This window comes from Galendromus occidentalis, unplaced genomic scaffold (assembly GCF_000255335.2).
Source record: "Galendromus occidentalis unplaced genomic scaffold, Mocc_1.1 scf7180000077182, whole genome shotgun sequence".
NCBI lineage: Eukaryota > Metazoa > Arthropoda > Arachnida > Mesostigmata > Phytoseiidae > Galendromus > Galendromus occidentalis.
This window is the reverse complement of record NW_003805170.1, coordinates 325,954-339,082: the sequence shown is the minus strand read 5'-3', so window position 1 is coordinate 339,082 and position 13,129 is coordinate 325,954. Positions and strand designations below refer to the sequence as shown.

At 53.5% G+C, this 13,129-nt stretch overlaps 1 protein-coding gene across 1 annotated transcript in view; it reads left to right on the top strand.

Moving 5' to 3' along the window:
- LOC100904554 (Down syndrome cell adhesion molecule-like protein 1 homolog) overlaps positions 1-13,129 on the top strand; it is a 136,428-nt gene that overhangs the window by 44,435 nt on the left and 78,864 nt on the right. The window contains exons 2-3 of the mRNA XM_029110953.1: positions 9,724-9,891; positions 10,453-10,602. Of these exons, the coding sequence (XP_028966786.1) occupies positions 9,724-9,891; positions 10,453-10,602 (318 nt within the window). The remainder of the gene's footprint in view (positions 1-9,723; positions 9,892-10,452; positions 10,603-13,129) is intronic.

Sequence of the window (13,129 nt, the reverse complement as noted above, 5' to 3'; positions counted from 1 at the left end):
AGACTCGACCGTCTCATTCTATTCTTGCCTTCCAAGCGAGCGCGGTAAGAGCGAGCGCGCATATGTTCCCCGCTCAAGCGCGAGCGGAGCAAGCAAGCGAGAAAATCGTCTGGAACTTCATCGGGCAACACAGTTACGTCAGACGTACGGACGTGCGTTGCCCACTTGTAAGAGCGGACTAGGGAGACGCTCACCCAACAGAAGAAGAGGTTTTCATGATATCGAAAGTCGGAGCGGCGATCGACTGCAGGACAAACAAAAAATGTCGTGAGCAGTCTTCCGAAGACGGTGATTCCTAGCTCGGATTCACCGCGGTCCGAAACGGCCAACGGGTCCGAGATATTCTATTTTTCGGCCTCATCGGCCTCACTGGGAGTGGGAAGATTGAGAATTTGTCACTGGATGACTGATGACCTCTCTGCCTTCGCTTCTCCTTTCCCCGCCCTTCCTGTATCCGCTCCCCTGCAACCGGAGCTCGGTCGCATCGAAAAGGCCAGGTTGACGAACGGACAAGTCGAATGGTCAGCTGACCGAATACGCCGCGCAGCGCAGGTCTCCGAGGGCTCCGAGATGAAAATTTTGATAAATAATGCATCGAAACACTTGACACTTCCACACCTCACAGATCCTTCCCAATGTTCCCGCTGCGTCTCCTTGCCCGGAACTGTTCGAAGCTCTGAGGATCCGGACACCGCTCGCCGGTACTGCTTCTCGTCGGATCCTTTTCTGCCCGTATTGCATGTCGACCCTCATGATGATTTGATGAAATCACGTGCTCCGAGTCAGAGCGTGGAAGACGGTTTTCTATTTGAGACCAAAAATAATATCGGTCGACTCTGCCAGGTTCATAGACAGACGAGATTCAGAATCATACCGGTCCGAAATGGGAGTACCTGCGCGAGTTCGAGAGAAAGACGAGAACGAATGTCATCGGCGGGACAGTGGGAGAAACAAGAGCGGAAATAGAGAGGGAGCAGAGGTACAGCGGGGTCAAAGCTGAGCAGTTGGAAAGGAGATCTCGGGAGAAACGAAAGCGAGCAGCGTTCATTTATTCAATGGATGAAGTGTGGGTTGTCCGCCATTTGAAAAATTAATCGACGCCCCTTTCCAATTGCTTCCTGAGGGCCCCTCGTTTGGATCTTTCGTGGAAACCCGTGTGGACTCCGCGTCCCTCCGAGGTCCCCCGTCCTCCTACGATGCCCTATCCACTCGAGGCAGACCCTCTTATCTTCTGCGGTCCCATGAAGAACGGAGGGCTTCATCTTTCCCCTCGTGTTTCCTTGTGGCTTTCTCTCTCCGCTACATCCCCCAGGTCTTCTCCTAGGGACCAAAGGTTCCCCTCCTTACCACAGATCGGTTCACTCCAATCCTTGAGGGTGATTCAGAGCTCGGACTCTTTGATTGCGAGGCGTTTTTGGTGACAGTCCCCGTTCCCCCAGGCTTCTTCCGGCTTGTTCGTTTTTTGTTCAAGGCTGAAATCAGCGCCGATACCGAACGATATCCCAAGCTCTCTGTGTGTGAGAAGAACACGAGTCGCTACCCAATCTATTTCATCGAATAAGCGCTTATTGCGGTATGATATCGAGGGCACACAAACAATGCGGATTCATGAGGAGGAATTCTCGTGTGAATATTCATATCTCCGCGTTCTGGTGCGTCGGCCATCAGGTGAGGTTCGCGGGTAGACCACAAAAAAAAAACATCTCGGTCGCCCGTCAGGGTCTGCGTGTCGGTCGGGCGGTTGGTTGCATGGCCGGTCGCTCCAGGTGAACATCTTGTCGTCCTTCGAGGTCTTGTCACATATTGTTCTTAAGCCGACCATGTTCAACGAGCACTCTTATGAGAACTTCGAACAACGAGCAAGCCCGTCTGACAAGAAGAAGAACAACAAGCACGCCGTCATGAACAAAGCAGGCTTTGTTTCGCTTTGATTATAGCTTCCCTACCCCTGCCTCGCCGACGAAGCGCCCGTCTCGCCCCCTCCCCCTGTCTGCCCATCGAGAACCCTCAATTCTCTGTTCTTTTTTCCGTTCCCTTCCATCCTCTCTCCCTCGATCTTCGCTGCCCCGGATCCTCTCCTGCTTCCCTCGTCGCTCTAACCAAGAGCCGCTCTCCTCCCAGCTCCTATTTCACGTTGCCCTCCGGTCTGAGAATCTTCTACAGCTCGGAGCAAAAGGTCAATTATTGGCGGCTCGGTCTTTTGGGAATCCATAACAAAAGTCCGACGCGAAAAGTTCGCCCTGAGTTTTCGTCAGTGGCTCGGAAATTTCCCTCCCGCCTCCCTAACACCATCCATCCGCCCGCCCGTCCGTCCGTCCCTCTATTCATTCATCTATCCATCGATCGATCGATTGAGGTCCCTTCCGGAGATGGGCTACCCCGGTCCCCGTCTCGAAATTGTGGAGCACGACTCCGGTGTATGAGTTGTTCGCAAAATCTCACTGACTACGCTGATCGGTCCGGTCGGTCGGTGGAGTCGCTCCACTCTCGATCCATCGGCAGTTAGGCGGCCGGACGGACGATCGCACAGACCGATCCGATCGACAGACAAGCGGAGCCGGGTCATTGAAAAGTTAGTCTGGCTGATTCGTGGTTATCCCGGTGAATGTCCTCGGCTGTAGATCCTTCTTCTGTTCCCCACCATTTGCGGCGCACCGCCGACGACGTGCTGCCATTCCTCCGACCAGCCCGCGAACCGCTGAGTGGCAGACACTGAGTGAGGCCTAATCCCATACAATTGACTACCACCTCTCGCCAAGGGCTACCATGGGTCTATCTACATTTTTCGACGGTCGAATTTCTCCCACTGGGCGGGTTTCACAAATCTCGTGGTGGCAGATTCCTCTCAGTCAAAGGATACCCCTTCCGAGGCCTTGAGCGTCTTGAGCTCCTTAAAAAAAGATTCCTCGGAGCTCCGTTCCAAAATATTCGCGATGCTGGAAACTGTGAAGGGGAGATTCAGAAGCGCGGCGTCTTCACGAGTTGCAGCTCCGGTTGCTTTCTGGCGGAACAATAATTTACTCCTTATGTGTGAATAGGAGGTGGGTCCTCGTCGGATGAGAGAGGTCATATCGAAGCATGAGGACTGGGGGCCCTCGGACACATCGAGGAGGTAAAGCAACATGAGCGGTGGGCCGCTGGGACTGGGGAATTATGGGCAATATATGAATCGTCGAAATTCGGAACTTGAGCTAATATGTCGGAATCGGCGCCGACTTCCCGAAAGCTCAGCCTCGATACAATTGGGAGACCTACTCAATTTGGACCAAAATCGAATGTGTCACAGGAATATCGTCGATGCCTTCGCAGGTGCACGACGATGGATCAAATGCACAGCCCGGAGCGCTCGCTCTTTTACCTCCGGTGCCAGCGAACACCGTCTGAGAGAATTGCTAATTTCGAGTTGTCTCCGAACGGGAGGCGAACAAGGGCGGTGAGGGGACGGAAGAGTTAACTAGGCGAGCTAGAATTCGAGGGATCAAGATTCAGGGGAGGAATTAATTCCTCGACCGGGTCCACCCTCCGCATTGCGTGCCTTTTGCTATTCGCCGGATCGTCCCTTGTTTTGGCCCCTGCCCCCTCCGAGCCATCAGCATACCCATTCGGTGCGGCCCATTGTTTCATTTAGTCTCGTGCCCACCCCTCGAGCCGAACTCTCTGAAATCCCGAGTTGCTCCTCACTTCTCGAGGATGGGAGAAGAATGAATCCACGATCTGCTCGGCGGGGGAAGCGGGATACCCGGGGACAAGCATCGAGTGAAGAGTAGCATCGAGTAATAAAATACAGGATGGGAACGAAGCTCGAGGCTACAGCAGCGAGGTAGCGAACGAAATGGATCAGCGTTACCGGGATGCGCGAGAAATTTCGCGGGAATCGGGGGAACTCGGACACGTCATTTAGGAGATTCTCGGAGAGGAGAAAATCACATTCCCACCGCATATCATGATTACGCATGAAAGCGGGCCGGAATCGACAGCGAGAAATCAACAACTCGAGGGTATCGCAAGCCATCCGAAGGATCCGAGCTGATTCGGACATATGCCGAGAATGACGAGGGAGTCCAGGGAACGAGGAAGGAGCGGAGACGACGAGCCAGATCTTCAAATGTGCTCGATGGGAGTCAGCCGAGGCTTTTACCGATACGTGCCTGAGCGTGACCGGGGTGCCAATCGCCCCCCGGTTGCTCGGAATGCAGGACCCACCTTTTATCTGAATGATTGGACGACACGTTATTGGCTTTCTTTCGCTATTACTTTCACTGTCTCCGGGTTGGCATTTCGAGCGGGGTATTGCCTGCTCGCTCTGTGCTCCACACCTCGATACTACATACGTCTCCTCCTCGGCGAGAAGCCTCGCCACAATTAGAAGTCGGCTCTCTCGCCGGGTCGCGCTCATTCCTGGATCAGAATTGATGACGATGGTACCGTCAAATAGTGTCTTACACAACGTTCGTTCCTCGTGTATGGAACTCCGAATTCCCCCCCACCCCTGACTGGTCATTGAATGAGTCTATGCAGTGCAGACGTTGATCAATATTCGTCATCCTCTATTGATAAATATAGCTTCGCATTACGGGGGTTATAAAGCTTGAAATTAAGATGACGCAACGGAGAAGTTCGGCGACGGACCGCTGGGATGACATAACGTCTCAAAAACGAGGATAGACTAAAAAACGCTGCGTTCGTGCTCTCTCCTTCTTTTGAATAATTCTGGATCTACTCCATTAGTCTGTTTCTCTTTGCGTCGATCAAGTTCGCGATTCCGTCGCTGCGCCGTTCATACATACCTATGTGTGTCGTAATCCGAGTTATCGGGAGCTCGTCGTCTGCGATTCCCCGAGAAGTCATTTCTGATTCTACTCATCGCTCGAAGGCTCGTTGTCCCTCAACTGACCAGCCAGCCCGCTGTGTTCCTGGCGCCGGAATTCTTCATTCGGAAACTGAGAGCGACCTTACCCTAATTCTCTTGAGAAGGGTGACCGGATCCAGGCCACGAGCAAAAATCGACAGAGGATGACTCTAGCCCTCGGAGACCCGGACTACACTTTCGGAATCGCCTCGAATTATTCCTCGACTCGTGCTTTTGTCTCGTACCCTTCCCTCCGTCTCTCGGGAGCTTCGGTCTCCTTTCTCCATTCGGTCGGATCCTGTTGTCGGCGCATTTTTCAACTTTGACCGCCTCTTATTCCCCCTGGCGCTGTAAAACTTCAGGATGGATCACGACAGAATCAAAACTCGAGCAAGAATTCGGGCCCGCCGCAACTGTTTGTGATACAATCCCACGACGCGTTTGCCCTTGTGGCGCCACTTGACCCTCAGAACACCCGTCTTGGATCATTCTTTTTCATTTCATTTTCTTCAATCTCGAGCGCAAGTCGCCTAGTCCCGAGTTCGTGCATCTTGTCACAAAAAAACGAGTCTCGGAACCAGAAAGAGAGAAAGAAAGGAAGAACGAGACCGACGCACGATGGAGGCTGAAAAGCGAGAGGAATGAGAGCGCAATGGAGGCAATAGAAGGGTCGAGGGGGTAGAACGCGGTCGCTGTGGCTGCAGTCAGTCGCCGAAAAAGCCGTCCGCCTTGTCTTGATGGAACGAAGGCCGACGTCCGTCGAGAAGCATTTCTGTTGATGAAGTTTTGCATTATAAATGGTTATTTCGGTCCTCGCTCGAGGTTCGGGCCTCCGCTCCTCGCCTCCCGCGCCCCGCTCAGCCGTCCCGCAGTCTGTTGTAGTTGTTGAAGTCTCGTCCCGGCGTGTCCACCATACGAGCGAGTCCGTTTCGAGCCATTCCAGTCATATTCAGTGATGAAAGCGACTCCATGAGCTGCACCGATTCGAGTATAAACAAATCACGAGGAGAACACACTCTTAAGAAGCTCGCTTGTGCCTCGTCTTCAAGCTGGTGGCGCTTTTGCTATTCCGCCGCTTCTCCCAGTCGGTGTCGCCGCCGACGTCGACTTCGATCGATGTCCGCCAGAAGGCTCTCAGCTCATTACTAGTCGTTCGACGTTGATCGACGGGCCTCACGGCGACGTCAGCGACGTCAACCTGGAAAGTGTTATTATGTTATTACATGCAAAACAACGCGCGAACGCCGGTGATGCAATATTGCTATTATAGCTAAATGGCCCCGCTTGCGTACGAGCCAGGAAGAGGAATAACAAAGCACAGACACCTTCTTCTGCATAAACATGAATGATCGACTTCGACGAGACATGTGCAAGCTAATCGACTCCTGTCCTCGAGCCACTGGAGGATAACAAGGCTGTGGACCGAGTTGAGAACGAGAAGAATTCTCCATTCCTGTGCGAGAACTCTGCATTCAATTCACGGAGGATCCCTCGGGTGTTCGGCGGGAGCATGCGTCGAATTCCGGCTGATGTTCCTCATTTTCGCACCGTGCCGGCTGTCTCCTCGGGTTTTGCTCGAGATCATGCCCCCGTTACTCTGAGTGAGAGAGACCTCGGATCGGTTCCATATCTCAAGCTCCATCTTATCACCCAACACTCAGCGAGATCTTCGGTCATAATTCTCAATCCTGCAATACATCTCCACGTAGTCGCAACCGACGGGGCGCCGACTGGCTGATCTTGAATCCCCCACCGATATTCTGACTGGTGCCCACTAAACGCATGTCATGTGACGCGAATCGGAGGGATTTCTCATGTTTGCGATACACCTGACGGGGATCTTGATCGATTGATTGATCTATTGATCGCTCCGAGAACGACTCGGGTGAACGACCGAAAGATAATCGTCGGAAGCGTCAGTCATTGCGGTGCTCGATCTTTTCCTCCCCCGGATGAGATAAGGTGACGTCATCGAGAGCCCAGGCCCGAGTATCAGGCAGGCAACGGGAAGGACGGCCGCGGCTGGAGCCAGCCAACTTTATACACCAGTTTCTTCTCTAAGTTTCCCTCCATCCGTTGCCCCCAGGGCGATCTTCGACTTTGACTCCTTTTTTTTTTTCAAAACCCCCGTTTGCCCCGCGACCGTTCCACTCGCCGTCCAGAGTAGAGGGAACTATATCGGAAAGCAATCAGCAATCCGGGAATCAGCCGGCGGAGAAGATCTTCTCCGGAGCGGACGACTCTTTGCCCGTCTGCCGACACGCCGCCCGCCCCCGTCGCGGATGAAAAGGGGTTTTTCGGGCCTGGCATCGGTCCTTCAACTATCTGTACTTCGATGTACCCTCCGGAATCGGCTACTACCGCTGTCCTTTTATTCTCTTCGTTCACAAGTGCCGTTCGTCCTCTGCAAGCTCCGGCGAGAGTTTGTTCAAAAAGTCCCAGGTCAGCGTTCACTGTCTGATTCCCACCTCCCTCGTCGGGTGGGAGCTGTCGTCTGCCTCGCTGCGCGATAACTTTCCTTCGATTCGGCTATTGAACCCGGCGTCGAAACACAACGACGTTTTCAGCTGAGGGCGGAGGCGGGAAAACGGTTGAAAGGAATAGTTCCGATAGTCGCGGGGTTCGGGAGAGGAGCCTCGAGGCAGAAGTGGTGTAAACGTAATCGGGGAGTGCCACGCAAGGGAAGTGGACATGGGGAAAAGAGCGGACTCGGGCTGCGAGTAAGACCCATGATGTCTTCGGCGGCGGTGCATAACAAGCCATGAAACGCATTACCATATGCGGCGGAGGCGGTAGGGCAGCCATCGGCTCAGCATCGAATCAGCAGCTGTACTTGGTGAGCGAAGCACAACCAAAGCGAGCACAAGAATGTATTGTACATACATACATGAGCGTTGAGAATGCCCGCGGAATCGCCGCGCGGGCCATCCCGCGGAGGAACTTGGGCCAACGGCGGAATGTAATGACCACTGCGTATTTCGAGGGGGAGGGGGAACGGCATCCATCGTTCTTCTATCGCTTAATCAAGCCATTATCTCTATCAGTTAGTGTTGAATCATCTATCGATTCCTGTATCTCGTCCCCGATCCATTCAGAGCTTCCGCGCGAGCACAAAAAGACGAGAGGCCAAGTACACGCGGGGCTGAGAGGCGGACGCCACCTGCGATTGATGTCTGTCCAGGACGACCCCACCCCTAAAGTGACTTTTGAACGCTCTTGTCACAGCAAACTGCCGTTGTTTCGCTTATGCAAGTGGGCAGACAGCTCGACGACTGTGGCCAAAGTCCAACTTCGCATCGCAGAGAGCGTCGTCTCAGATTGCTCGACTGACGTTCCCGGCCCGCTCAAGCGACAGATCCCGCAATCTCTTTGACCCTCGAACGGCGACGCAGGTGCCAAAAGCTGCAGGAAAGCGAGAGGAACTCGTTCATCCCTTGTTCTCGACACGATCACACGAGACTCGCCTCTCAGATTTGTGAACCAGAATGATCGAGACCGAAGCGATGATGGAAATGAATGGAGAGATTTTCCGAAAAACATTCCGGTCCGGTTCCGAGTCCTCCTCGGGACGGCCACGACGGCGGGCCGACACGACGTCGGGCCCGCCCGTATTCACTACATGAGGGTTGGAATCTGAGGAGCTCTGCCGGCTCTACGCAGACGTTCTGAACGATTACAACAGCGCTCGAGCTCCGTCCCATTCGACAAACAACCGTGAGCCGTTCCGCAAATCTATGGAAAATGCAAATTGGGAGCGAGGAGCGGGGAAAAGTTCCCCAACCCCTTCCCCCGGTCGATGTTTTCCCCCATGTCAGTTCTATTTCTCGATCAGTCCCCCTCCCCCGCCTCCCCATCGCCCTTGCGGGGGCGGGGCTGGAAGAGCGCAGTATAACAGCCAAACGGGGCAGAGGGGGTGATGTACGTAGAGGAAAACTGCGAGAGGGAACTGCAGGAGAAGAGGGGCTTGGGAAGGGAGTGCGGTGGGGGAGGAAGTACTGAGTGAAAGAGGTTCCACGACGACGGGCTTTCTGTGCGATAAAGCTCCTCGCCTCAGCGGCCGGCTTCTTATCGGGCCGACACACACTTCATTATTCTCTCGGTAAATACCTCCGTTTGACATTTTCTATTTAGTTTGCTGCAGTCGCCGGCCGCCCTCACCGCCAGCCCCTCTTCCCGTTTCCCCATCTTCTCCATCCCTCAGTTTTCTTTTCCCTGTTTGCTCGCCGTCGCCGCAGCGCTCGACGTCCGCTAAGCCTTGGCGTTGGGCTTGCCGGAACAGATGGGGAACGGAAAAAACGGGAAACCTTGCCCAGCGCTGCCCATCATCGGCCTGGAGGCGCTTCTCCTCTCTCAGCCCCTCCGCCCGTCGAGACCAATGCCCCTTCTTCAAAGTCGGCCACACTGTTTCGGCCAACTGTGATCAGCCCAAAGAATGTGCGCTCCTTCTCCCCCTCCCCTTGATTCAGGTCGGAGGGGTCGACGGTGAACGGCGAGGGAACCGACAGAACAAAGAAAAATCAAAACAGCTCCAAGCAAACAAACAGACGAAGGACGTTGGAAACATTAGAGCTTGGGCGTTGGGTCCGTCTGTCGAAGGCTTTGCGGATCTGTAAATACAACAGTGCCGGTCGTGCCGATGTTACCAACGACTTCGGTCCAAGAGATTCGCAAAATCGAAAACTCCAGACTCCAGAGGATTCGCAATCTCGTACAGAACAAATGACGGAAGGACGATTCCTTTGTTCACCATTTCTGCCGGCGGAGCTCTCGACCCCAGAGCGTCTCAGCTCGACAGATTAGAGAGAGGTCCATCGAGGAAAATATGACTTCTGTCAGAAAAATTAAATTAAACTTTCTTCCTCAATTCTTTGCAGGCGATGTCACGGCGAAATACCAGCCGCCGCAGTTCAACGAAGAGCCGCCTTCGCGGGTGAGGTTTCTGAACAGCAGCGGCGTTGTCATACCGTGTGTCATTCAGGGTCAACCACCACCTAAAATAACTTGGATACACCGCGATGGCAGCGAAGCGCTCACCGTGCCGAGTAAGCAGAGCCCGATCGCCTCTCGACGCTCGAATTGTTTTTTTTTCATCAAAAGATTCTGAGAATAATCGATTCATTGAACGCTTTGTATCATATTTACGTGCGTAAATGCGGGCCTCAATCCAGTGGCTCATCGACGTTCCCTCGTTTCCTCTCTCATCGCTGAGCCCATCGCGCGAATCTGCTTCTGCCGTTTTGTTTGTCGCATTCTCTCGGTCCGTTTTCCGCGCTCCGATGTTTGAAGAGGTTTATGGCTCTGCCGGAGAGAAACTAACGGAGAAGACGGAGGAGCATTTATGCCCGTATTTTATGGTTCGCTAGCACTATCCAGCTCCTATCGTCCACTGTCTGGCTATTCGCTTCCTCTGTGGCCGCGGAGGCCGGCTCCTCTCGAGAGCTGCAACATCCAAGCAGTGACTTCAGGAGCAGGTGGAGCCGACCGAGAAGCAGCCGAAAGGAGCTTAATGTCACCCACTCCTTTAGTCTGGCTTCCTATCCGCGGCCACCGCCGCCGTCCCTGCTCCCGCTACTAGCACTAAGAGTCTATTTATTTTCCATTAGACCTGAGGCATGTGCGTTCGGATGGCGCTCTGGTACTGGAACCGTTCGCCGCACAGGACTTCAGGAGCGACGTTCACGACACAGCCTACCGTTGCTCGGGTCAGAATCAAGCCGGCGCCGTGTTCAGCCGAGACGTCAAAGTCACCGCAGGTGAGTAAATTTTGTGACCCTGTCTCGTCCTTTTAGACTCTCGTGGACGGTTCGAAGTCCCACAGAGATATCCCCTGGAGGAATCTTTCTTGGATCCCTCGGCTGCTCTCTTTTCCTGAAAACCTCTCTTGTTTGATCAGGAGTCGTTCCAGATCAAGTAAACGCAAGATCATACTCCGGGAAAAGACCTCCGATCCGTAGCCTCGGAGCGCGCTGTACTCGATCCCCAGTGTTTCAGTTCTCGCCGTTTTCCTAGAATCCTGTCACGTTCTACGTGATCGCTGTCTACAGTTTTGGTCGGCTACGTGCTCGTCCACATATGTACGGAAGCTGCGCGAAAGCCACCGAGAGCAAACATATTCCGCTTCGTAGCGTTTCAATATCTTCGGTCCCGTCGTCGTCATCGTCGATGTCTTAACGGTGATGATACCGCGTTTCTCTGCGCGTAGGGAGATTTTTCGGGAGTTTTGGAATATATTCCCCCGTGCATGAAGCATTCACCGAAAGTTAGAGCAACGTATTCGACTCACCCTTACCGGATCCGGAACGAGGAAAACTCCCACGGGAATTTCTCAGATGTCGGAAAATTGGGGACGGAATTTTGCGAACGCGATTGAAACCACGAGTGTCGCCATACACATTAACGCTTATCCAGCCTCGGATTTCGGTGCGGCGATCGATGATCCTTTGTGGTGGAGAGAAGAATTCACCCAGGTATCTCGATTTCATCCTGTCTTCATCCTCCGTAGAGGCTGATTACTTTTGGTGGTCCCTAGTTTCGTGGACCGTCTGTGCACGCGCATATACGCCGACCGACGAGAAGTGCGCGCAAAGAAGAGAGCGCGACTATATAATTTCCATTTATATAAGAAACTTGCTACACTGTGTGACCCTTATTAGCTCGGCACTCTTATAACTCCACTCAATCCCCTCAGTGTAGCGTTTTCTTACTGGTTAAGTCACTTTGTGAGTCATCCCCTATATAATTAAGATGGAATAAATATGTACATAGTGCATGAGAGGGACTCGACAGAAGCGGCTGCCGGCTTCGTCCGTAACATTCGTTCTGGGTCTCTGGAGGAAATCTGATTCCTGTCCAGGATTCCGTACGGGGAGAGCCTCGAACTCATTCGTCTCCTTTGAGTGCTCGCAGCCGGGAGCTCTTCGGGCTCCGAATTAAATCCCCCGCACTCCGAGTCCCGGGCATATTTTTCCCCCTGTTGCATGTAGCAACGTCGCGAATCCAACTCACACCACCTGTTGACTATCAGTGGAAAACTAGTCGAGTGGACGACTCACGGATTGTGGGGCCCTCCGGATATGTCCACCGGTCCCGGAAACCGTTCCTCAGGTCCATTTTCATATATTCACGAAATTGATAACGCATACGAAACTTTCGGCACGTACGGTGAAGTAAGCGATAGCTCCGCGAGAAGGACAGGTCGCGCGAATTGCTCCCACCTTTGACCCTCTCCTTCAACTTGTGAGATGCTCTCTGTCCGGAAAGAGAATCTGGGAGCTCTCATTGGTCGGGAAATGTCACGATTCAAGCTGTCTGATGGAGACGGGGGCATGGGAGGGGAGAGGGGGGTTGATCAACAAAAGTGTTCAACAGTCGCCTCACGAGAAGCATCACACGCTTGTCATTTGAGTGTTGGCTTCGCCTCCAGAAATGAATGGCTCCGCCGCACGCCATACGAGGCGGTTCGGGACACACAATCTCCACGCCAACAAAAGCAACGAACGAGCCAAAATAAGAAAACACCTTCTTGCTGCTGCTGCCGCCGCCGTCGAATGATTTTCGTTCCTATTTTGAAATACACATTACCCGGGAATAAATGGTTGTCGCCTACGGCAGCAGCGCACCTGCACGCGCCATATTCGAAAAGGATGACAAATTTCCAGCATATATACCCGCGACCGCGTTACCGGTATTCCCCCCGAGGTACCTACGAGTCCACGAGAAAAATATCGTTCAAGGACAACTCGACCGCTTTCACTCGACTTTCCTCGGCTATTCCGCTTTCTGGCTGGAACGTTCAATTTCCGATTACCGTCCCAGATTTGATATTCCCGGAACTCCGCCTGGAAATTCGTCGTAGGAGAAGCGCACGATCACAAGAGGACCCCTGAGGCTCATTTGAGTAGAGGTTCGCCTCCTCTGAGGGAACTGTCGTCGCGCACGTCCGCTTCGGTTCAAGCAACGCTCCTCTCTGCAACACTGGTGTGTTCCTTGCGGGAAAATCGAAGCCTTCCCGAGACAGATTCAGGGCGACCAACGCCACGGCTGAGAGCCGAACCGCAACCCTCGGCTGTTCGACAGGATATGACTGAGCGAGGGGGGCTGGAGGGAGGAGCCGACGTCTGAAATCTACGGAGATGGTCGCCTCTTCGATTTTCTCCACAAGGAATACGCGAAGACCGAGGAGAAAGAGGAAAGAAAACCCATATGGAGGTCATTCAGACGGAGTAGGCGGAAAACCAACGGTGCCTTTGAGCTCGTTCCGGCCTCGCTCTGTACTCAAAG